The sequence below is a fragment of the Mesoplodon mirus genome (assembly GCF_964341445.2).
Source record: "Mesoplodon mirus genome assembly, chromosome: 16".
NCBI classification, from domain to species: domain Eukaryota; kingdom Metazoa; phylum Chordata; class Mammalia; order Artiodactyla; family Ziphiidae; genus Mesoplodon; species Mesoplodon mirus.
In genome coordinates, this window is record NC_138992.1 from 1,760,628 (window position 1) to 1,785,751 (window position 25,124).

General features: G+C 53.5%; 1 protein-coding gene across 1 annotated transcript in view; it reads left to right on the forward strand.

Annotated features, from left to right (window-relative positions):
* The window catches only part of TSNARE1 (t-SNARE domain containing 1), a 78,324-nt gene that overhangs the window by 15,430 nt on the left and 37,770 nt on the right, over positions 1–25,124 (forward strand). Inside the window, exons 2-5 of the mRNA XM_082601103.1 lie at positions 12,413–12,538; positions 18,837–18,986; positions 20,089–20,586; positions 24,900–24,977. Of these exons, the coding sequence (XP_082457229.1) occupies positions 12,451–12,538; positions 18,837–18,986; positions 20,089–20,586; positions 24,900–24,977 (814 nt within the window). The 5' untranslated portion in view covers positions 12,413–12,450. The remainder of the gene's footprint in view (positions 1–12,412; positions 12,539–18,836; positions 18,987–20,088; positions 20,587–24,899; positions 24,978–25,124) is intronic.

Genomic DNA, 25,124 nt, shown 5'->3' on the forward strand with positions numbered 1-25,124 from the left:
CATGTTTGCTTGCTGGGTTAAGTGACCACATGTATTTTTCCTGATTGTAAAAGTGACGTGTATGCCTGGCCAAGAGCTTGGGGGGGCCCTGGCTCACACCCTGAGCACGCCCTGGGTCCCGAGCGCAGTGTATCTGCCCGCAGCCTCTGGTGACCCGCCACCAGCCACCGCGCTCTGAGCAGCTTTGTAATCACCGTGGGATGTGATTCACACACCATACAGCTCACCCGTTACAGAGTACAGTTTAGTGATTTTTAACTCATTTGCGATGTTGTGCAACCATTACCAAGGTCTAATTCCAGAACTTTTCCACACCCACACAGGAACCCCGTACCCATGGCAGTCACTCCCCATTCCCACCTCTGATTCCCCCCGGCAGCCCAGGCCACCTCCTGTCTCTGTGGATTTGTGTGTTCTGACATTTCACGTGGATGGGGTCTGGCACCGCGTGTTCCTCTGTGGTGGCTGCCTCCCCCCCGCACCGTGTTTTCAAGGCCCTGGTGATGCATTTCCTTCCAGCTTTGGTCCGCACACGTGTGCCGTGGGTCTGGGACGTGATCCCTGGATGTTCCTCGTGCCTCTTCCCACTGTCGCATGAATGCGATCACAGGGGGCCTCTGTTCTGGCTTCTTGTGCTCGACACGAGGATTCTGCGAGCCCTGCATGTGTCGCTCATGTCAGCAGCCTGAGCGGACGGAGGACCCCGGCGTGTCCCTTCTCCCGTTGGTGTGCGTCTGGGCTACTTTCAGGGTGGGTGGTGATGACCAGGTGCCCAGGAGTGGGGTGACCCTGGCGGAGGTAGCTGTGTCTTTATAAGAATCTGCTGAGCAGTTCTCCTGAGTGGCGGTTCCTCCGTCCCCGTGGCCAGGACATGCACTCCTCAGAGTAACTGTGTGTCCTGTGTTTTTAGCATCATTTTTCACCTTAGCGTCGTGTGTGAGCATTTTCCGCCCACAGCTGAATATATACTTTTAACACTATTTAAAGTCACTTCATCATACTCTATTTAGATGCCTAACGTGATGTATTTAATTGTTTATTGCCGACTATTTTGGTTGTTCCTGGCTTTCTGTTTTTTATTTTGTAATGTTTCTGGCTTCCAAGCGCTTCCTGTCTGGCTCCTTGGAGCAGAGGTCTTGGGGTGCAGGGCGTGGCGCCGTCTGCAGGTCGGTTTGCAGGGGCCGGTGCTGCCCTGCCCCTGCACTCCCCCAGGGCCACCCGCCCCGATCCCTCCGCGGTGGACCCCGGCTGCATGGGGTGCGCTCTTGGGTGGGGGACCACTCCTGCTGTGCTGTGATTTTGGGTTTCGTCTTTTCACTAAGCCCGGCACCTCCCTGGGGTCAGGGGACTGGGTGTTTGGCTCTGCCAGGCGCTGGGCCCACGCAGGTTCTGTCCTGCGTGGGTTTGTCTAGCTGAACAGTCTGATTGGGGGGGTGAGCCATGGGGACCTTCTTTGCAGGGTCCCGCCACGAAGGGTCCCCCACCTTTTTTCTGGGGGGAGACACATGCAGAGGCGTCCCAGAGAGCTTGGGGTCTCAGCAGACTGGCGAGGGAGGGGAGTGCTGGGGCATTGCTGCAGTCGGGATGGGGAGGTGGCCTGGAGGAGCAGAGGATGGATCCAGAAGCAGGTGCAGGGCTTGGCTCGGACCCGGAAGAGGCCGCATGGCCTTGGTAAGCATGTGTCCCTTTGACCCCCGGGTGCTGGGGCAGGAAACGGCAGGGACGGACGGGAGCATTGGTTCTGGGGCCTTTTGCACACACAGCTCCCTTACCCCTGCACCCCTTGGGTGGCTGGTGCTATGGTCGGGCCCAGTCGTGGAGGAGGAGACCAGGTGAGGGGAGCTTCCATGAGGCAGTGGTCACGTGTGCCAGTCTCTTCGTTCACAGCATTTGATTTTGAGTCCTACTCAGGAAACTCGCCCTGCGTACAGGTTGAAGAGGAGCTCTTCTTTTCTCAGATACTTTGTTTTATCCTTTACTTGGATAGCCATGATCTCTTTAGCATATGTTCTTTTTATTGTGTTAGGCATGAAGCACTTTTTTTCCCACGTGGCTAACCAGATGTCCCATCACCATTTATTAAAAAGTTCTTCTTTGATTTGAGTGCTGCATTTATTCTATCCTAAACATCCATACATACGCGGCTCTAATTTTAGACTCACTTTCTTATTCCATTGGTTTATTTGTGTTTTCCTGCCTTGTTTTAATTATAGAGACTCTCTAGCATTTGTTATGATAGCTTTGTTGAGATATAACTCACGTACCCTATGGTTCACCATTCTGACATGTACGGTCCAGTGGTTTTCAGTATCTACACAGAGTTGAACATCCATCACCGCCATCAAAGCCCAGGACATCTCATCACCCTAGATGAAGCCCCACACCCATTAGCAGTCACTCCCTTGCCCCCCCCCCCACCCCCCAAGCCTCTAGCAACCACCTGTCTGTGTCCCGTTTCCGTGGTCCTGCCTGTCCTGGGCATTTCACAGAAATGGGATCGTGCGCGCGTGACCTCTGTGTCCGCCTCCTCAGTCAGTGCGACGTTTCCAGGATTCATCTGTGTCTCAGCAGCATCAGCACTTCTTTCTCTGGGATATTTAAGTCTGGGGGAAGCAGTGCTTTTTATCTGCTTGTTTGTGTAGCGTTTTCTTACACGAACTCCCTCGGCCCGTCTGGCTCTATAAAGATGCTGGTTGGTATTTTTATTGGGGTGGAAGAAGGGATGCTTTTGTGAATAGGGTCGTCCTATCCAAGGACAAGGGTGGCTTTCCATGTGACCCTCTTGGCCTTCCATCTTCTGGAGTGTTTTAAAGCTTCCGCTCAGAGGTATTTCCCATCTCACGTTAGCTTCCTTCCTTGGTGTGTTACTCTGGTGACTGGGGTTTTCCTTACGATTCTGTCCTCTAACTGGGTGTGTGTGTGTGAAGACGGTTGCTTTCTGTATGTGAGTTTTACACGCTGCTGCTTTGCCCAAGTCTTTACTTCTTGGAATTTGAACCTTGTCTCAGGGTTTCCCAGCCACCGTCACGCCGTTGGCATTGGTCCCACTTCTGTTTCCCACGTCCCGTTGGTCTCGCCTGTTGACCTGTGTTGCCGACGCCTCCGGAGCAGTGCTGGGTGGTGCTGCACACGCAGGGCACCTCTGCCCTCTCCTCCGTCTCTGGGAATTGCTTCCAGTGCTTTCCCTCTAAACAGATGCTTGTTTTAGGATTAAAGGGTATTTACCATTTTAAGAAAGATTTTTGGTTGTTTTCATCAGGAGTTTTGTTGATACATCTGTTTTTGGCACCTGTGGAGAAACTCATAAACCTTTCCCTTCGGTCTGTTAACATGGTGTCACGTTAGTGGGGTTCCTAATGTCGAACGTGCCCCACACTCCTAGAAAAATAAACAAATCAGGTTTGAATTTTGTTTCTTAGTATCTCATTTAGTGTTTTGGCATCAATATTCAAAGCCAATACTGGTTCATAAGTTTCCCATTTTTTGGACCGTGTTCATCAGGTTTCCATATCAATGTTGTACATGTTTCATAAAAGAATCAGGAGGTTCTCCTGCGTCGTCAACACCCTGGAATAATTTATGGAGTTCGGGAAATACCTGGCTTTGGAAATGTGGTGGAATCATGCCCCCTCCCCCCAGCCCCCCGCAAAACCATCTGGTCCTGGTATTTCCTGTTGGGTGGTTTTTATGATAACTTTCTATTTCTTTTATCCAGATTTGTCTGTTAGAGCTCTCTGTCTCCAGTGGGTAGCTGGTTTTTTTTTTTTGGTGAACTTCGATTTCGTAAGATATTATCCATCTTGTCCATGTTTTACGATTTACTTGTATAGAGATTTGAAAGTAGAGCCTTAATGATTCCTTAACATTTTTGTTTCAGTGATTTGCCTCCTTTTTCATTTCTTATATTGTGTATTTGTGGCTTCTTCCCTCTTTTCCTAAGTTAGCTATTGGTTATCTTTTTTGTTAGTACTTTTTAGAAAACAGGATTTTGATTTATAAATTAGGTCTGTTGTTTTTCTGTTTTCTACCTCATTAATATTATTAACTTTTATATATATTGCTTCCTTCCTTGTGGTTACTTTTGACTTTTTTTTGCTCTTTTCCAACGTTTTGAGCTAAGAACGAAGTCCATTCGTTTCCATTATTTTTTCATGAAATATTAAGGGTTATGACTTTTCGTCTGATCACTGCTTTAAACGTGGTCTGTTGGTTTTCACATGTAGTGTTTTCACTTTTTTTAAAAGAAATTTCTTCATTTTAGTGGGTTTTTTTTCCTTTTTCTCCAAGACTTGCCTAATTATTTTTGAAGTGGGAGGAACTTCTTGGTTTTAGAAGCTGTGTCGGACACGTGTGCGAGTTACTGCCAGTGAAGTGTGTTACAGCTGATTCTGTAGCTGGGCAGTCTTGGTGCCCAGCCCACGAACACGGCGTGGCCCCTCATTTATTTATGTTTCCTTTACTTTCTTATAATAATTTTTTTTTTTTTAGTTTTCAGTACACAGATCTTGCATTTTTCTTAAATTTATTAAAAAAAAAAACTCCAGTAGAATTTTCATTTTATTTTGAACTTAAAGCTCTTGGACATGGTAATTCTAGTTTTAAACAAAAGTTGCCAGATTAACAGAAAGCCTGCCTAGCCACCAGGTTCCCCTCGTGTTACCGTTTCCCCGTATTTGCTTCATCCCCTCCCCTCTTCGTGTTCGTGCGAACGTCGTGTGTTCTTCTGAACCGCTCGGCGAGCTGCAGACGTGATGCTCCTTGATCCCCAAGTACATAATCTCTTGCGTAACTGCAGGACGGTTATCAAAATCAGGACATGAACACCAGCCAGTCCTCTAGCCTAAGGGTCTTACCGGTGTTCACGGGACAGACCTTGTGAGGGATCCCGGTAACTCGTCTCAGCAACGTGAAGTCCAGGACTGTGCGTTGGTTTTGGGGAACGACGTCCCTTTAGCCTCCTTGAACCTGGACGGTTAGTTCCTCTGTCTTTGTTTCCCGAAACTGACATTGGTGAAGACTGCAGGTCAGTTGTCTTGCAGGCTTTCGCTCAGCTGGGTGTGTCTGACGTCTCCACAGTTGTTTGTTCTTGGCAGGTGGACCTGGAAAGCGCTGCCGTGTCCTCCTCAGCGCGTGTGGCAGCAGGAGGCACGTGACGTCTGATATGTCCCTGATGGTGTGATGTAGGTCCTTGGGTTCAGGTGACTAGTCTGCCAGGTTTCTCCCCTACAAGGTTATTCTTTTTCCATTTTTAATTAGTAAGTTTCTTGGGGAAGATACTTCGAGACTATGTGACTATCCTGTTACTCGTGGGACTTTCACCCACCAGCTCTCAGGTCCACTGGACGTTCTCGCCTGAATCAGTTCTGACCACGACGTTGCTTATCCCATCATTCCTTCCCCAGGTCAGTATGTGCTCTAAGAAAGAGCTTTTTCCTTTTTTTCACTTGTTTATTTGTTTATAACCATGTGGACTCATGGATTTCTATTTTACTTCTTTATTATAAGGCTATAATAAATAAGTTATCTTTTATTACCATTGTCTATTTTTTAAAAATTAATTATTTTTTGGCTTCATTGGGTCTTCGTTGCTGCGAGCGGGCTTTTCTCTAGTTGCGGCGAGGCGGGGGGCTACTCTTTGTTGCAGTGCGTGGGCTTCTCATTGTGGTGGCTTCTCTTGTTGCGGAGCACGGGCTCTAGGCACGTGGGCTTCAGTAGCTGTAGCACATGGGCTCCGTAGTTGTGGCTTGCGGGCTCTACAGCACAGGCTCAGTAGTTGTGGCACACGGGCTTAGTTGCTCCAGGGTGTGTGGGATCTTCCTGGACCAGGGCTCAAACCCGTGTCCCCTGCATTGGCAGGCGGATTCTTAATGACTGCGCCACCAGGGAAGTCCCGCCATTGTCTGTTTTCATGCTCAAGTTGTCCCAGATTTGGCCAGTGGAAGCCTTTCAAGCTGGTTCCTGTGTCCTTTGGGGACAGCCCCACCTTGCTTTGAGCACTTCCTTACTCTTTTGTGTAGCAGAATATTCTAGGCTTATCTTTTACTTTCTCTGCCCAGTCCTGGAATCAACCATTTCTCCAAGCAGTCTTAATTCCTTTTTGTGAAGAATGGTGTTTTGTAACCAAGATCTGTGTGCTGGGTGTGTCCGTTGCTCTGGAGCGTTACCCCGTCTTAGGGGACAGGGCTGGGAAGAAGATGAACATCACACTCACAGCTGTGTGAACGAGTGGTCTTTGTGCAGCTCTGTGTACCCACTCACATCTCTCTCTGCACCGTCTGTGTGCAGTGCAGACTGCGTTCACATGCTGCCTGCCAGCTCCAGTGGGCAGGGAGGGAGCTGGCAGAGTACCAGGCAGGTGCGGGAGTTACTCTTTTCTTCCTCCGCAGCTATGGGACCACAGTGGGACCGCAGTACCCAGGGCAGAGAGTACTAGGGAGGGCGGGTGGGAGGACTGCAGCCATGGGGCGGGGGAGGAGCTTGTCCTAGACCCCGTCTGTCTCTGTGACTTGGGTGAGTCGGTTTCCCTCCCTGAGTTCAGTTTTCTCTTCTTAAAAATTGGGGTTTGACCTACAGCCAGCGTCGTTCTCAATGGTGAAAAACTGAAACCATTTCTACTAAGATCAGGAACAAGACAAGGTTGCCCACTCTCGATGCTATTATTCAACATAGTTTTGGAAGTTTTAGCCACAGCAGTCAGAGAAGAAAAAGAAAGAAAAGGAATCCAAATCAGAAAAGAAGTAAAACTGTCATTGTTTGCAGATGACATGATACTATACATAGAGAATCCTAAAGATGGTACCAGAAAACTACTAGAGCTAATCAATGAATTTGGTCAAGTAGCAGGATACGAAATTAATGCACAGAAATTTCTTGCATTCCTATACACTAATGATGAAAAATCTGAAAGAGAAATTAAGGAAACACTCCAATTTACCATTGCAACAAAAAGAATAAAATACCTAGGAATAAACGTTCCTAAGGAGACAAAAGACCTGTATGCAGAAAACTATAAGACACTGATGAAAGAAATTAAAGATGATACAGACAGATGGAGAGATATACCATGTTCTTAGATTGGAAGAATCAACATTGTGAAAATGACTATACTACCCAAAGCAATCTACAGGTTCACTGCAATCCCTATCAAACTACTAATGGCATTTTCCACAGAACTAGAACAAAAAATTTCACAGTTTGTATGGAAACACAGAAGACCCCGAATAGCCAAAGCAATCTTGAGAAAGAAAAATGGAGCTGGAGGAATCAGGCTCCCGGACTTCAGACTATACTACAAAGTTACAGTGCTCAAGACCGAATGGTACTGGCACAAAAACAGAAATAGAGATCAATGGAACAGGATAGGGAGCCCAGAGGTAAACCCACACACATATGGTCACCTTATCTTTGATAAAGGAGGCAAGAGTATACAATGGAGAAAAGACAGCCTCTTCAATAAGTGGTGCTGGGAAAACTGGACAGCTACATGTAAAAGAATGAAATTAGAACACTCCCTAACACCATACACAAAAATAAACTCAAAATGGATTAAAGACCTAAATGTAAGGCCAGGCACTATCAAACTCTTAGAGGAAAACATAGGACACTCTATGACATAAATCACAGCAAGATCCTTTTTGACCCACCTCCTAGAGAAATGGAAATAAAAACAAAAATAAACAAATGGGACCTAATGAAACTTAAAAGCTTTTGCACAGCAAAGGAAACCATTAACAAGACGAAAAGACAACCCTCAGAATGGGAGAAAATATTTGCAAACTAAGCAACTGACAAAGGATTAATCTCCAAAATTTACAAGCAGCTCATGCAGCTCAATATCAAGAAAACAAACAACCCAATCCAAAAATGGGCAGAAGACCTAAATAGACATTTCTCCAAAGAAGATAGACAGATTGCCAACAAACACATGAAAGGATGCTCAACATCACTAATCATTAGAGAAATGCAAATCAAAACTACAATGAGGTATCACCTCACACCAGTCAGAATGGCCATCATCAAAAAATCTACAAACAGTAAATGCTGAAGAGGGTGTGGAGAAAAGGGAGGAATGTAAATTGTTACAGCCACTATGGAGAACAGTATGGAGGTTCCTTAAAAAACTCAAAACAGAACTACCACGTGACCCAGCAATCCCACTACTGGGCATGTACCCTGAGAAAACCATAATTCAAAGAGACATGTACCAAAATGTTCATTGCAGCACTGTTTACAATAGCCAGGACATGGAAGCAACCTAAATGTCCATCAACAGATGAATGGATAAAGAAGATGTGGCACATGTATACAATGGAATATTACTCAGCCATAAAAAGAAATGAAATTGAGTTATTTGTAGTGAGGTGGTTGGACCTAAAGACTGTCATACAGAGTGAAGTAAGTCAGAAAGAGAAAAACAAATACCGTATGTTAACACATATATGTGGAACCTTAAAAAAAAATGGTTCTGAAGAACCTAGGGGCAGGACAGGAATAAAGACGCAGACATAGAGAATGGACTTGAGGATACGGGGAGGGGGAAGGGTAAGCCGGGACGACGTGAGAGAGTGGCGTGGACATATACACACTACCAAATGTAAAATAGACAGCTAGTTGGAGGCAGCTACATAGCACAGGGAGATCAGCTCGGTGCTTTGTAACTACCTAGAGGGGTGGGAAGGAGAAGCAAGAGGGAGGAGATATGGGGATGCATGTATATGTATAACTGATTCACTTTGTTATACAGCAGAAACTAACGTGCCATTGTAAAGCAGTTATACTCCAATCAACGTGTTAAAAAAAAAATTGGGGGTTTGAGCTAGATCAGGGGATGCCTGGCACGGGGGCCTCCACCCCCTCCCCTGGACCCACGGTAGACGCCTGTCATCCTCCAAGGCCCCCATGACCCCAGACAGGTCCCAGATGTCTTCTCTATAGGACACTCCAGATGCGGGGCCTGGTGGGCCGGGCAGCCTGGTCTTGAGTGATGTCCTTGCCTTCATCCCAGGGTCTCCGAGCTGCTTTGGCTTCCCAAATGCCCCCCATCGGAAGCCACTTTGGTGGGCCCATGGGTAGTGGTCAGTGGGGGGAAGTGTGGGTCTAGCTTGAGGGCTCTCGTGTGCGGGCTGATTCACGGTGTCCTCCTGGCCCTCAGTGGGCAGCAGCCTGGGCCGCTCAGCCTCCACCTGGAGTGGCGTGGGCGGGACTGGCCATCAGTGTTGCCTTCTACCTCGCCCTCGCTGGGGCAGCGCTGCGGTCTCTGAGCCACGCAGGTCAGGACCCAGAGCCATGCCGCTGGGCCCAGGGTGGAGCAGAGGGCAGAGCAGAATCGGGGGCAGGTCTGCCCCAGCAGCTCCCCTGCAGGCGGGTGTGGCACCAGGTGAGCAGAGGCGGCCGCAGCAGGAGGCTTCGGGCAGTGGGAGAGGCCCCCGGCCAGCTCTCCTGCCCTGGGTCCTTCAGGGAGCCTCCCCATTGCCCCCGCGTGCCACACACAGAGTGGGCCCTGAGGATGCCCTGGCGAGGCCTCCTGGCCACTCTCGGTCTGGGTCAGGTGTTTAGGCATGAGCCGCCCCGACCCCCCTGCTTGTTTTGGCTCAGTGAAGAGCAGAGAATTCCCTGAGCCGTGGACTGGCACCTGCTGGAGCCAGGGCCGATGGATCTGCCACCTCAGCGCCATGCCCGGCCTTCTGTGTATGCTCCGGCCTGGCCTGTGGCCGGAGGAAGGCTCTCCGTGTATCTGGGGAGGGGCTGGGCCACGACAGTGGGTGGGAAGCAGCCCACGACACCCGCCTGGGCTCCAGGGCACCTGGAGAGCTGGATCAACCAGGGTTGTGTTTGCGCAGGGGGCGGGGAAGAAGGGCAAGGGAGGGGTGGCAGGGCCGAGCCCCAGGGTGGGCGCGGGGCCTGGAGAGGAGACGGGACATGGATGGCTGAAGGACGGCCACCTGGAGGTGCCGGGGGTGGGCCTGGAGGGGCTGTGGCCGGAGCTCGGGCCGTGCGGGCGGGGTCCCGAGCGCTGTCAGCGGGGACGAGGGCCGGGTGGGACTGAGGGAAGGTGTGGATGGACGAGGGGAGGTCCCCGGGCTCGTGCAGCAGAGCCCCTGCCTACGGCCAGGTGCTGGGGGCCCTCCTGGGGATGCAGGCCGGGGCGGCAGGGGCTTTGGGCTAGGCCGGGAGGAAGGCCGGGCGCACCTCCCCCTGCGGACCCGTGGGTCCAGCAGTTCCCCGCTCCTCGCCCGGCCCCCGTGGTTCCTCTGGGCTGGGTGGTCTGGGACTCCCTCCCATGGGTATGGGGGGAGACAGTCTAGACAGTACTGTTCCTTGTCTGCTGCTGGGAAGGTCGGCCCTGGTCTTGGGGGGCCTGGCCTCTGAGAGACCCAGGCCGGCAGGAGAGAGCTGCAGGCAGAGATCACACCCTGCGGGGCAGCCCATCCGGGGCAGAGACGGCCCTACCACAGCCTCAGCGCTGGCCCTGGAGCTCGGCTTTTTGGCCCCCAGCCTGAGCCGTGTCCGGGTGCTCCCTCCAGCCCCGTGTCCCCTGGCATCCTGCTGGCGAGCCGCTCCTCCCCCGGGCCTGGGGGCTTTGTCCTGCAGGCAGGGCTGCATTGCTGGGGGCGTCCCCTGGCACCCGTACTTCCTCTGGTGCCTGGGGGACAGGATCTGGGCAGTCTGAGGACAGATGGCTCCCTTCAGGCTGCTGTGGGGCGGGGGGCTGACGTCCAGGGCACAGCCTGGTGCTAACATGAGCCAGGGGCACGAGGCTGGAGGAGGCTGGCAGCCGTAGTGGGCGGTCATGGAAGCCACTTGGTAGGAGGCCTCCCGGGGAGCAGGCATTGCTCCCTTGGCCTCTGCCTGGCAGTTTGGAGGCAGCCTGGGGCTGCCCTGGGACACCACAGCCCAGCAGCATCCGCCCGGCCCTCTGGCCTGGCCCTGCTGCATCTTCCGCCCGCCCTCTGGGCTGCCAGCGGCTCCCTCCCTCTTCCTTGTTTGGGTCCTTGCTGCCGGCTGCCTGCCCTTGCTGGGGGGACACCTTGGTGCAGAAGTCGGGTCGTGAACTGGCTGCGGGTAGATGGGCGGGAGCGGCGGGGAGGAAGCTGAGGGTGCAGCCTGGCACATGGGGAACCTGGGGGTGGGGGTGGGTGGCTGCAAGCCACCGGGGACAGGCCCGCTGGGCTCCAGGTCCCCAGGGCCTTGAGGCCCAGAGTCCTGCCCGGTGGCGTTTCGTGTTCCCAGACCAGTGTCCTCGGGCTGGGCCGAGTCTTTGTGGCCCAGCGGTGGGATGGCCTCCATCTCCCAGTTCCTGAGCAAAGGCAGAGGCCGTGTGAGACTGCAGGTTAAATGAGATGGCAGGCTGGGGACTTTCCCTTCTCAGACCAGGACTGCCACGACCCCTCACCTGCCTGGACATCGGTGGCAGTCCCTTGGATTGTTTTTGCCTCTCAAGCAACAGGTGCCGTTGGCTGGGCCCCACAGTCCCTTCCAGTTGCCCGCCTGTGGCCGGGCGCATGGTGGCCCTTGGGCTGGAGGGTCCCTAGTGCTGCCCCGCAGCCTCCGCCAGTCCCCCAGGTGGCCGTGGGACCACCTTACACTTGCTGTCCCTCCCGTCTTCCCAGGGCTGTCCTGCCCCTCCCTTCAAGCCATGGCTCTGCGGCTGGGCCACCTGCTCTCTGCTCCTGGCTCAGACCCCGCTTGAGCTGCCGCCCTGGGGACCCGCCGGTCCGGGGCTCTGCTGTGCCCCCAGGGTCTGTGAAAGCTGCTCTTGGATCCCTTGTCGCCCACTCGATGCTCAGGTCCCCGGGGCCAGGGCCAGGCCCCCTGGACCACGTTGGACACATCGCCTGGTGCACAGTAGGTACACCGGTGTACCTGTGAGCTGGGCCGAGTCCTCTTGGGTCCCTGTGCCTGCCTGGGGTCTGCATGGCCGCACAGGACAATGATGGGGCGGCCTTCCAGAGATCTGAGGAGACGCTGGGCCCCCACCTGGACCTTGTCTGCTCAAGGCAGACACCCCTGCAGCCCGCAGCTCTCGTTTCCGCACTGATCTTTCTGGAGGGTGATCTTATTGGAATTTTGCCAATTAAGCTTTAATATTGTTCTGTTACCCACGCATGAAGTTTACGGAGTAAAGGAGCGCTCCATGGTTAATTCAGAGCAAAGGCACCCCTAGCCGCCCTCCTTCCTGTCTCGAGTCAGCTGCTTTGGATTCTTCTAGATCTTTGATGCTTTCCTCTGAATAACACACTCGTGTCGCTACTGCTTGATTTTTTTTCAACATTTAGACATTATTTGTTGACTTGCAAGGTGAGGGTGCAGCGGCCTCAGACTCCTAGGCGGGGTGGGCGGGGCCCGAGTGCATCCTGAATCCCAGCGCTAAACCCTCTTTCCTCCCTCCCTGCCCGGGTTTGGTTTCTTCCAGCTCTGCAGGAAGGCAGCGGCCCTGCCTTCTGTGAGAAGATGTCCTACGGATCCATCGCTGGCAGCGGCGGCCTGGGCAGCCGCGGCCCTTTTGGGGGGCCCTCCACACAAGGCTATCAGCCCCTAGGTAAGGACAGCAGCTGGCAGCGTGGGCGGGTCTCCACTGTGCTGTGCTGGTGGCTGTAGGTGGGTTCTGTCCTGGCCGGCGCTGCCTGTGACCCGGGACCAGGGGTGACCCTGGCCCTGGGCTGGGAAGGTGCCGTTGGTGTTGGGCTGAGTCGGCACCGGGAGAGAGCAGAGGGGGAGAGGCTGCTCTGCTGTGGGGTGGACTGGGGTGTCTGCGGTCTTTCTGCGGTGGTCTGCGGGTGCTTGGCAGATGGCTGAGTGGGTGACTGGGGAGCAGGTGTTAGCGTGCAGTGCGCAGCGCGGGAACCGAGGCCCGCGGGGTGACGGACGCCGTCCTGGGCTACACCGGGCGGGATCCGCTTCTAGGTTTCGGGTGCCGAGCCCTCACCCCGCAGGCTGACCACGCAGTCCGCTCACTCGCCGGCTCCCTTCCCCGGGCGAAGGGGGTTTTCGGCAGGACGTGTGGCTTACGTGACTGATTTCGTGTCCTTGGGGGTGCCGGGCAGATGTGCGACTCAGTGAGTGTGAGTGAGTGTGCATGGGGACTGTAAATGTGACGGTTTAAGGCTTGGTGCCGCGGACTCCCAGGTGCCTGCCCTGGATCCCAGTGCCTTCCCGTTGCCCCTGGGCTGTGGGTTACGGCTGCCTGGCTCTTGCTTGTGGTTTTGCTGCTACATGTCAGAGTCTCACACAGACCTTGCGAGTCTGCGTGTTTTGGGACTCTGTACAGTTGAATCATTCTTCAGTTTGCTGGTTTTGCTGTTTTGCCCCCGAGTCACTGCTGTTCACGTGGGTGCCCTTCCACCTCCCTGCTCTGTGGCGCTGGGTCATGTGTGTGGCCACTGGCAGGCGTACCTGGTCCATGGGGGAGGGGCTGTTAGGGCACCTGTTTTGGGCCCTGTTGCGTGGTGGTGCTGAGGACCCTTGGACGCCGGCACTGTCGGGACGGCCCAAGCGAGGGGGTGGCCCGGGGTGGCCAGCTCGGTGGCCGGTGGTTGTGCTGACCTGCCCCCACTTCCCGTCCCTTCAGCACCAGGCGGTGGCGGCCTTGACTGTTTGCCCTTCTGTGGGCGTGGAATGGTGTCTTCTGGTTGTAATTCACATTTCTCTGGTAACTCATGGGATTGATCAGGTTTTCATGTGATCACTGGGCATTTGGGGCTCTCCGGGTAACTCTTTTCGTGTATTTTTCCTTTGAGTTTGTCTTGTTCTTGTCGATGTACAAAGTTTCTGGAGGTGAAACCTTTGTCCACTGTGCTGGCTTTTCATTATGGTGCTGCTGAGGAAAGCAGGTTCTTAATCACGACGTAGCTGAGTTTATCAATCACCCCTGTCATGGTGTGCATTTTCTGTTTAATAAATTCTATGATAAGGTGATAATGATTTTGCCTTTACTTCCTCTAAAGCTTATATAATTTGTTTTTCATATTTAAGTCTTGCAATCACCTGGAATTGATTTTTGTTTACGGTGAGGGGTGGAGTGCAGTACCACTTTTCTCCGTATAACAGATGGCCCCTGGGCCCTTGACTGAAAATTCCATCCCTTTCTACAGACCTACAGTGCCAGCTCTGTGCTGAGTACTGTTTCCATTACAGGTTCTCCTGGTCAAGTTTTCTATTCCTGTGCAAAGTTCTACCCTAATTTTCATACAGTTGTTGTAACTTTGATATTTTTTAGGGCAAGTTGCTCTACTTGTTTTTCCTTAGAAATGTTTTGGGTATTTTGGCCTTTTGTTGCTGAATAGATTATAGAATCTCCGTGTCAAACTTGGACTGGGATTGCTCTGCATCCGCTGTGTTAACGTGTGAGAATCGGAATCTCTGTCATCACCAGTCTTCCAACCCATGAACGTGTAGGTCTTTCTGTTTATTGGGTCTTTAACGTCTTTCAATAAAGGTTTATAATTTTCTCCATAAAGATCTTACATATCTTCCATTAAACTTAACAAAATGAGAACATGTTTTTTGCTGCTTTTATAATTGGTACCATTATAAATGGTATAAATTACACATTCCAAGTCTTTGTTGCTGGTGCATGCACACACAACTGGTTGTTTTAAGAAGGAAAGTCCAGGGCCTCCCTGGTGGCGCAGTGGTTGAGAGTCCGCCTGCCGATGCAGGGGATACGGGTTCGTGCCCCGGTCTGGGAGGATCCCATATGCCGCGGAGCGGCTGGGCCCGTGAGCCATGGCCGCTGGGCCTGCGCATCCGGAGCCTGTGCTCCGCAACGGGAGAGGCCACAACAGTGAGAGGCCCGCATACCGCAAAAAAAAAAAAAAAAAAGAAGAAGAAGGAAAGTCCAAGGGTTTTATTTAATTTTTACATCCTATTTTTTAACTTTCTAAATGTGAGATATCTCAAACAGAACAGTAGACACAGTGATGTCATGAACCCAGCACCCGTCCACTGGGTTTCGGGGTGAGGGGCATCCCCCGTGGCCAGTCCAGCCTCACCTGTGCCCTCATGACCCCCTGCCCAGGACATTTAGAAGGAAGCCCCAGATGTCAGCACATCTGCTGTGTGAGTATTTCAGGGTGTGTCTCCTTTCCGTGACCAAGTGTCGTACAGTTGCAGCCATGGCTTCCTGCCCACCGGTGGGTTCCGGAGCACCACAGAGACATGCGTTTCCACGGGGTCCTTATGAGATCCACGCGTTGTAGTCGATGATGTGCCTTTTAAGTCTTTCCAAATCTCTAGATTCTCCTCTATCTTTTAGTTTTTCTTTTTTCCTCCTGAATTTTATTTCTTGAAGAAGTCAGGTTTTCCCTGTGGAGTGTAATTGACTTTTGCCCACTGACTTTGTCCTGCCATTTTGCTAAAGTCTTTTTATTAATTGTAATAATTTGTAGAATCTTGGGTTTTCTGTATAGACAGTGTCATTTATGAATAAAAACAGTATTTTCTCTTCTATTTCAATGCTTTTATCTTTTACTTATTTTTCCTGCCGTCCGGAGCTGGCCCGATGCTCTAGTTCAGGGTTGAGTAGAAATGGTGTTTATGTTCTGTGTGAGTTTTGGGACGAAGAGGACTCTGTGTTCCTCACAGGCGTCTGGGATTTTGCTGTAAAACTGCCACCCGGGCCTGGAGTTTTCTCTGTGGACTGCTTTGGACTGCCCATTACTCTCTCCATCTGTGAAGGCTGTCCAGGCTCTCTCTTTCTTCTTGGGTCAGTTTGTTGTGTTTTTCTGGATGTGTGTCTGCTTCATCTAAATGTTCAAATTGATTGAAATAACATCATGCGTGGTAGCGTGTCACTGTCCAGTGGGACCCGGGCAGCATTGTAGTTTGGTCAAGGGCATGGCTCTGAGGGTGGGTGCTCAGGTTCCGACCCCCTGCTCTGCCGCGTTCCAGCTGTGCCCCGACCACCTGAAAATGGACCAGGTTAGGCATCCCTCCTGTCGTGGTGGAGACTGTGCAAGTGAACACGGTGAAGCTCTGTTCCTGTTGTTTTGATGACGTCCGTGGTACCTGGATCACATTCTCTTTTTCATTCCTGATGTTGTTTATTTGTACCTTCCCATTTTCTTCTTTTGTAAACAATATTGACAGACCCTTGGCAGTGTTATAAGCCTCTCCAAAGAGCTGACCTGGCTTTCTTGATTTCTATTATGTGCTAGTTTTAAAATTTGATGGATTTCTGTTTTTACTATTTTCCTTCTCCTTTCTTTGAATTGATGCTGTTTTATTTTTCTGACTCCTATGCTGGACGTTTACCTCATTCAAATTTAGTTTTTATTCTTTTCTAATAAAAGTATTTAAGATTATAAATGTCCAAATAATCACTGTTTTAGTCGAATCTCACACATTTAAAAATATATAGTATTTTTTTTGTTAGTGTTCAGTTGTAAATATTTTATGTCCATTATGATTTCTTCTTTGACCCAGGATTTATTTAGAATTGTAGCTTGTCATTGCTAAACATACGCATTTCTTTCTAATTGTCGTTTAAAAATGATTTCTAAGTTAATTGCATTTCTGTCAGAAAAGGATCTGCATCTTCCTGATTTGTTGACAGCTGTTGAGACCAGGGCTGCTTCTGGGATGCTGATGTGATTCTGGGGGTGACCAGGAAGGCTCCCGGGGAGGCAGGGCTGGGCTTCCCAGCCAGGATGGTGGGGCCCCGTGGAGACCCCAGGTGTGGGAGCAGCTGCCATCACCAGTACCTGCTCTGTGCCAAGCACCGTGTGTTACGGGTTACTCGGGGACCCTAAAGTTAACTATGAAGAGCTCAGAGTGGGCTCTTATCGTAAAATCCCATCACAAATGCAGCAAAAAACCAAGTGGGACATGACTAACACATAAAGAATTCACATAAATAGAAGGAACTCCCCCCACCCCCACCCCCGCCGCCAAATCTTCATACAGATAGGCCAGATCTGTGAAGAGATCGGGATGGCTCACAGCACGTGAGAAGGCACTCGGCCTCACCGGTACCTGGAGAGGTGGAAGTGAACTTGGCCATTCTCCCGTGGCCAGGCTGCCGGGGGACGGGCTCCCCGGAGGGGAGGGCACACGGCTCCCTGCCTCCAGACCCTGCTGCCTTCCCTCTCTCGGCCCAGCCACACCTCTTCTCTGTTAGGGAATAATCAGAGATACTGGCAGAGGTGTTTGCCACGTGGGGGTAGGAGACAGAGTTCAGAAATGCTGTCACCCCTCAGCCTGGGGAGACAGTGGAGAGAGCCGCGGTCCGGGGCGGGATGTGAGGCTGCTGTGGGGGTCAGTTGTTGGAGTGCCGATGACCCATCCACGGCCCGGTGGGATGACCGACGGACATGGTGAATGAAACAGGCAAAGCCCCGTCCACGGTCTTCTAGTTGCCTGAGACCTCAGCCCCGAGTGTGGACGGTGTTTACCTAGGGATGTGTGGTTGCAAATGATCTTTATTGTTTTCTTTATAATTGTCGGCATTTACATGTAAATTGTCCCAGTCCCCCCCCCCCAAAAAAAAAGTTCAAGGTTCGCGTGATTCTGGAGGGCAGATCAGACTGGCCCCTCCATGGGTGTCTGGGAACCTTGTGGAGCAACCAGGGGGAAGTGGGCAGGGTCTGGACTCCTGGTGACTGATGCCAGCGAGGCGCGGGCATCGGGTGGCACCTGGGCTGCCAGCTGGGCCTGTGGTCTCCCTGCTTCCCACGAAACAGAAGGGTGACCCCATCGCCCGGGACCTGGGCGGCTGCATCTCCACCCTACACAGTGCTGTCCGGGCAGCCGTCGCTGGGGCCGGGGTTCCCGGGCCTGGGGAGTGTCTGCCTGCAGGGGAGCCTGGGTGGGTGCCTGAGGAGGCCCTGCCTGGAGGCTCCCCAGGAAGCCCCTGGGGAAGAGGGGAGGTCAGGCCCTGACGTCATGCGAGATGGGCCCTGTCCTGGACCCTCAGACCCGCAGACACACCCGACGTGGAGGCCTTTTCTGTGAAGGAGCTGCCGCTGTAGGAGCTCAGCGCTGAGACGGGCCGGGACCGCCAGTCCCCAGGACCTTGCCAGACTGTCGACGTGCTCAGATGTCTCTCCTGGAGCAGGCTTCTGGAAAGTGCCCTCCTCGTAGAGCCAGGCGGAGCAGGGCCCACGCACCCTCATGGGCTCTGGTGTGTAGCCTCTGCCCGGCACCACCGCCTCCGTGGGCCCCAAGGTGCCGTGGACAGAAGGCAGCTTGCTCACAGAGGTGTCTGAGTGTCTTCACAACGTGCATCTCAGGGCTCAGGAAGTTTGGCAAACCTGTCCAGGAAGTGATTCTGAATGAATGAAAATTATCGAAGAGGAAACCCCACAGTTGCTCCTTAGCTCGGCAGCCGAGTGTCAGGGGTTTCACTTCCAATACACCACGAACAGTGTTTTCATGAGATGCAGCAGTGCGGTCCTGTGCTGGTGCTGCGGCGATTTCACATTGCCACAGACGTTCCCAAGGCCTTATTCTCCGTTTTTGCCGCGTTGTTTGTTGCACGCAGATAACACCTGTCAAAGGCCTGGCCTGGTCTGTGGGCCACACCTGAGGCTCTGCTCTAAGGAGTTTCGTACTGGTTTGGAATTACCTTTCAGAAGAACCTGGGTGTGGAGAAAGATTTGGAAAATCTAAAGTTCTGAACTGATTGCTCTCTTTCAGCAAACGGGGCATTCTGGAGGGTGTGGCAGTCAGGGAGGGCTTCCTGGAGGAGGTGGGTCTGAGTGAGTGGAGCTCTCAACACGGATGCTTGGAGGGCCTGGCGCACCTGATGTGCTGCGTGAGAGCCTTGTTCTACCAGCGGCGCCCTGAGCCACTCTGCAGGCAGGCGGGGCATAACCGAGACTGTCCCTTGCTGTCTGTAGAGTGCACTAAATGTTGGACTGAGTACGGAATCCGTCATTTCCCCTGCCCGTCGCCAGAGAGCAGCCTGCAGGACCCCTGTGTGGGCAAGGACGGGGAAGGTGATCTGGGGCCGGCCGGTACGCCCAGAGGCCCGAGGGCCAGGAAGCGAGGTACTTCCGCTGGGATGCTGGGTCTGGGGGTCCCAGGGAAGGCCACCCAGAGATGACGAGCACTGAGGAGGCAGGGTCAGTGGGCGGGGCATGGACTTCCAGGGGCTCAGGCTGTGGGCACTTCCCTGGTGGCGCCGTGGATAAGACTCCTTGCTCCCAATGCAGGGGGCCTGGGTTCGATCCCTGGTCAGGGAGCTAGATCCCACATGCATGCGGCAACTAAGAATTCGCATGCTGCAACTAAGGAGCTGGCAAGCTGCAACTAAGGAGCCCACGTGCTGCAACTAGGACCTGGTGCAACCAAATAAATAAATAAATATAAAACAAAAACAAAAAAAAAACGGGGTCTGGCCCATCTCCACCCTCACCCCCACCAGCATGTCCCTTCCCAGGGCCAGCTGATGGCGTGGTGGGGCTGGACCAGTGGCAGGAGGGATGTTGCCAGGCTGTCAGGGCCCCGTGGGCTTCAGGGACGAGGCCGACCCTACAGGACAGAGTGAGGGGCTGGACCGGCTCCCATGACCCCTTGGTCTCTTGGCCCCAGAGCCTGCATCCTCCTTGCAGAGGGGGCTGGCAGGGGAGTGTCGGGTCCTCGGTGTGTGCTTTAGGAGGACGCTGCGTGGGAGGGGAAGCCGAGGGCAGGACTCGTGCAGCTGGGCAGGAAGGCAGGGGTCAGTGGCGCCCCAAGGGGTGGGTTCTTGGCCAGGGTGTCTGGCGTGTCAGTGGTGAGTTCCGTCCCCAGGCTGGCCCTGGCCCCAGAGGGCCTTCTCCCTGGGGACAGGAGGCAGCTGTCCCAGCCTTCTCACTCCTCTGCCCCTGACATCAGCCTCTGGAGGCGGGTAGGGCCGGGGTGGCCCTTTTTGGAGGTAGATGGGCATCATCTAGATGCCCGGCAGTGAGGTCCATTGCCGCATGGCACCCAGCCAGGCAGCCGCAGGGCCAGGACTTGGACCCAGGCCTCTGGACAACCCAGCAGGGAGGGGCCGGTGGGCGGGAGCCGGCAGCAGTGTTCTGAATGTGAAGAGGCTCCCCAGGAGCCTCCACCATATCTGCCACCCCACTGGCCGGGGCCCTAAACACCCGCCTTTTGGTGCCTTTCCAGGGCCAGGGGTCGCCATGGACGGCAGCGGGACACCGGAGCGCACCTCGCCGCCTGCTGGCCCGAGGAAGGACTTGGCTGCAAGGGCCCATGGCCGGGTGGCGGGGCCCAGGGCCTCCCGGGCCAAGAAGAGGAAGCCCAACTTCTGTCCGCAGGAGACGGAGGTGCTGGTGGCCAAGGTCAGCAAGCACCACCAGCTGCTGTTTGGCACCGGGCTGCTGAGGGCCGAGCCCACCCGGAGGTACCGCGTGTGGAGCCGCATCCTGCAGGCCGTGAACGCGCTGGGCTACTGCCGCCGCGACATCGTGGACCTCAAGCACAAGTGGCGGGACCTGCGTGCCGTCGTGCGGCGCAAGCTGGGCGACCTGCGTGGAGCGGCCCCCGGCTCCGGCCCCGCCAAGCCCCAGGCCCTGGCCCTCACGCCCGTGGAGCAGGTCGTGGCCAAGACCTTCTCCTGCCAGGCCCTGCCCTCGGAGGGCCTCAGCCCCGAGCTGCCCAGAGGTGAGTTCACCGCCCAGCTCGCCCGGCAGGAAGCTCGTGGCCACCGAAGGCCGCCGTCCCCCCCCCTCCTCCCTGCACGGCCTCTGGATCCTTCCTGTCCTTCATCCTCTTCTCCTTCACTCACGTGCTTGCCCAGCCGGCCGTCGAGCACGTGATGGCGTCGAAATCCCAGGCATGCGGGGGGCTTGGCTTCCTCCTCGGTGGTGCTCGTCCCTTCCCTCACCTGTCGCAGAGCAGGGCCGGGCACAGACAAGATGTAGCTCTCTTCTCAAGGGCACCTGGTTCCAGCCTTTGGGCTGTGACCTACAATGAGAAAGACCTCTTCTCCTGGCAGTGTCACACGCGAAGCTGAAACACGGGGTCTCCAGGGCAGCGCTTACCCTGCTCCGTCCCAGACGCGCTGGCTTTTCTCTCTCTGTTTCTGGTTCAGCGTCCAGACGAGGCCTTGGCTCGGGCTGGGCTGGCCCTGCAGCTTCAGGATGGGCAGGTGGGGACCTGAGACCCTGTTACCCTGGTTACCTCGGGCCTCCCAGGCAGAGCCCTTCCCGGGCTTTCCAGGGGAGCATCGGTCTGCGGGGCCTGACTTCTCCACAAAGGCTCCAGTCGGGCACAGCGGGTCAGGGAGGGCGAGGTCAGCGCAGGCCTGCTGTTTGGCAGCCCAGAGAGTGCTGGGGCGGTAATAATAGGTGCCGTCTGGGCGGCACGCGGGCCGCAGAACTGCTGTGTGAGGCCATCGTGGCAGCAGCTGTGGAGCCGGAGGAGGGTGAGGGCGCCCAGTACCCGCGCTGGGTCCCCGCTGCACAGGTTCCTGCTGCACGAGTGTCACATCGCCGTGCTGCCCTGGGGCTGGGCTGGCCTAGAGCCGGGGCTGCAGTGGGTGGCCCCTGCTCGCCTCCAGATGCCGGCCCAGCTCCGCTCTCGCTCCCAGCCCGTGTGAGGTCTGCGGGCTGCTCTCCCTCGGCTCCGGCTTCCTCTGCTGTCCTAATATGTTCGAGGACTGGCCGTGGGTGTTGGGTGTGTCAGTAGCTTGTCCTTCTGTTGCTCAGGAGGGGCTACTCCACGGTTTGTGTCCTGTCCATGTGGTGGGCGGGCTCCTCATCGCCGGCTTTTGGCACAGTAAAAGGGCGTGCGAACATCTGTGTGGAAACGCATCCTTGCTTTCTTGGCAGGTTTGGATAAATACCTGAGAGTCAAATTGCTAGTCCAGTGTGAGTGTAAGTTTAACTTCGTAAGAAACTGCCGAACTATCGTCCACAGCGGTTGTACGTTTTCAGGCCCCAGGGCGGCTGTGAGAAGCCCTCTGCTTGCCGTCCTTGCTGGCAGTCATGCTGGTTTTGGCCACTCAGAGCTGGCGAGAGAGGAGCCTTGCTGCAGTTTCAGCCCGGTCTCTGCACCAGGGGCTTGTCCTGTACTGTCTGTCTGTTCATCCTTCTTCTTTGGTGCAGTGTCTGCTCACACCCACGTCCATCTCTTCCTGGGCTGCTGGCCTGTCGCGTGCATCTGCTCAATCTTGATTCTGGAGACAAGGCAAGGGACCTGCCAGACACCTGTTTTGAACCTATGGTGCACGCTGAGTTAATTTTTGAGTGTGGTGGATTTGGGGTCGAGGTTCTGTAGGTATCCAGTTATCACACTGTTGGTTGAACATGGAATGACCTGGGCACCTCTGTTTTCATGTTTCTTTCAATCTGTGTCTCTCCTTATGCAGCCCACACTGTCTGATGACGGAAACTATGAGGCCAGTATTGAAATGAGTGGGGAATCATTTCCTCCTGTTTTCCGAGAGGGTTTCTGTAGAATTGGAATTATTCTTCCCTTAAATATGTGGCCACCATCTGAGATGGCATTTTTTTCTCTGTGGGAAGATTGTCACCCACAGTCTCTTTAACAGTCTGTGCCATCCTTGCTGCGGTTCTTCTTGAGTGAGCTTCGTTGTTTTGTGTCTTTCAAGGGACTTGCCTGTTCTGTCTAAGTTGTCAGAGTTGCTGGCACAAGTTGTTCCTAAAATTCCCCTCGTGTCATCTGAATGCCTGTAGGACCTGTAGTGAGAGCTCCTCCTTCCTTCCTGATGTTGCTAATTTGTTTCTTTTCTATTTTGTTCTCAACTAGTCTGGCTGCAAGTCTATCAATTTTATTGATAGTTTCAAAGAGCCAGATTTTTATTTCATCAATTTTCTCTATTTGCCCACGTGGATTTAACTGATTTCTGCTGGCCTCTATTATTTCCTTTCTACTTTGGGGTTGATTTGTTTCTGTTAAGATCATTGACTTGGGACTTTTCTCCTTTTCTAATATAAGTATTTATTGCTATAAATTATCCTCAGCACATTGCTTTACTTATACACATTTGTGTATTATGTTTTCATTCAGTTTAAAATATTTTCTAATTTCCTTTGTGATTTTTTTTCCTTTACTAATGGTTATTTGGAAGTGTGTTGTTTTTCAAATAATTGTCTATTGCCAGATCTCTTTCTGTTATTGGTTCCTAGTTCTGTTGTGGTCAGAGAATATACTGTGCGTAATTTCAACTATTATCAACAATAGAGACTTGCTTTATGGCCTGAGGTATCGCCATCCTCTGTGAGCTCCTTGTGTGTCTGACAAGGACGTGCGTTCGGCTGCTGCTGGGTGGCGCATCCTGTGATGTCATTCCGGTCAAGTTGCTGGAGGGCACTGACGGACAGCTGATCTTCTGCTCGTACTGGGAACTCCTGAGACTGGGGTGTTGGCGAGTCTCAGTTTTGCCAGTTTCTGCTTCGTGTGTTTTCACACAGTGATACGAGGTGCATATTTAGGGTCATTTGTCTTTATCACTCGTCCCCGATATCATTGTCACCACGTCCTTTTGGTCTCTGGTTGGACCCATTGTCCTGAATGCTACTCTGTCTGATGTCAGTTGTGGCCACTCCAGCTGTCTCATGATTACTGTTACGTGGATGCATTTTCCAGTCCTTTAATTTATAAGCTGTATCTGATTTTACATGTGAGCTGGGTTTCTTGTGTTCCGTGTGCCATCGAGTTTGCTTTTGTCCCATCTGACATCTCTGCTGTGGATTGAGTGGTAGCAGCAGTTCACCCTGAACTTCCAGTGATGACAAAGATGTTCTGAATCCACACTCCAGCGTGGTCTTTACTGGTCATGCGTGGGCCTTGATGCATGACCCTGCTTTAGATGGGTTCTCTCTCGTGTCAAAACGTCTGTGTTTGGGGTAAGTCTGCCATTTCGATAGTTGCTTTCTTTGTTTCCCTGTGATCCCTTGTCCTCTTCTCTCTGCCTTCCTTTCTTTCTTTCTTTTTTTTTTTTTGCGGTACGCGGGCCTCTCACTGGTGTGGCCTCTCCCGTTGCGGAGCACAGGCTCCGGACGCACAGGCTCAGCGGGCATGGCTCACGGGCCCAGCCGCTCCATGGCATGTGGGATCTTCCCGGACCGGGGCATGAACCCGCGTCCCCTGCATTGGCAGGCGGACTCTCAACTACTGTGCCACCAGGGAAGCCCGTGCCTTCCTTTCTTTGGAGTGACCGAGTGTAGTGTAGTGTCCTGTGTTACCTCCACTGTGGGCTTATGGGTGTACCTGGTTTTGAGCGGTTTTGCTTGGAGTGTGTAACAAGCGTCTTCAGCGTCCATGGCCTTCCCTCACGGGACAGCCTTGCCTCCACCTGGCGTGTGAGCTCCTTACAGGACTCCCGTCTGCGCCCCTCCACCCCGCACATACATCATGTCTAACGCAGCTGGTACTCGTTTTGCTTCGATGATCACTGTCTCTTAACTAGATCAGGAGCGAGACAAGACGTCTTCGTTTGCCTGCACGCTTGCCCGCTGCAATCTTCAGCTCCTCCGGCCGATCCAAGCGTCCTTTGACCCCATGAGCTGCTTTTAACATTTCCTGTCCTGCTTCTCTGGCTGAAAGAGCTTCTCTCAGCTTTTTTCTGTCTCAGAATCAATCTTTATTTCACCTCTAGTTTTGAAATATATCTCCACTGGGTATAGAGTTCTGGTTGACTGATTTTTTTTTCCCCTTTCTTTCAGTGCTTAAAGATGTCATTCCAGGGTTTTTTGGCTTCCACAGCTTCTGAGGCTGCCATTGCCCTGGGGTGCGCCCAGCAGTGGGGGGCTTGGCCCGAGGAGCTGCCCTCTTTGCCTTTCTCTTCGTCCCCCACTGAGCATTGTGGCTCCTGTTCCATCTCTGAGGCTCTGCTGGACCCCGAGGGGGCACAGCTGGGAGGGGGTGCCTCTGCCCAAGCATGGTGGCCCTGGGATGCACCTTCAGGCCGCGCGGTGAAGATGTGACCTCCCCCTCCTGTCTCCCCGCAGCCACCCAGATGGACCTGAGTGACCTCCAGGAACTGTTCCAGGAGACGTCGGCCAGCGTCTTCCGAATCAACTCCAACGGTGAGTCGGTGCCCTGGCCTTGCCCTGCCCTGATCCGGGCCGCGGGGTGTGCTGCGGGAGGGTCGGGGTGGTGGCCTCCCGCACTAGGGTGCCCTGTGGCCCAGGCCCGGCCGACGCAGGACAGCAGGGGTGGGGGCAGGGCGTGAG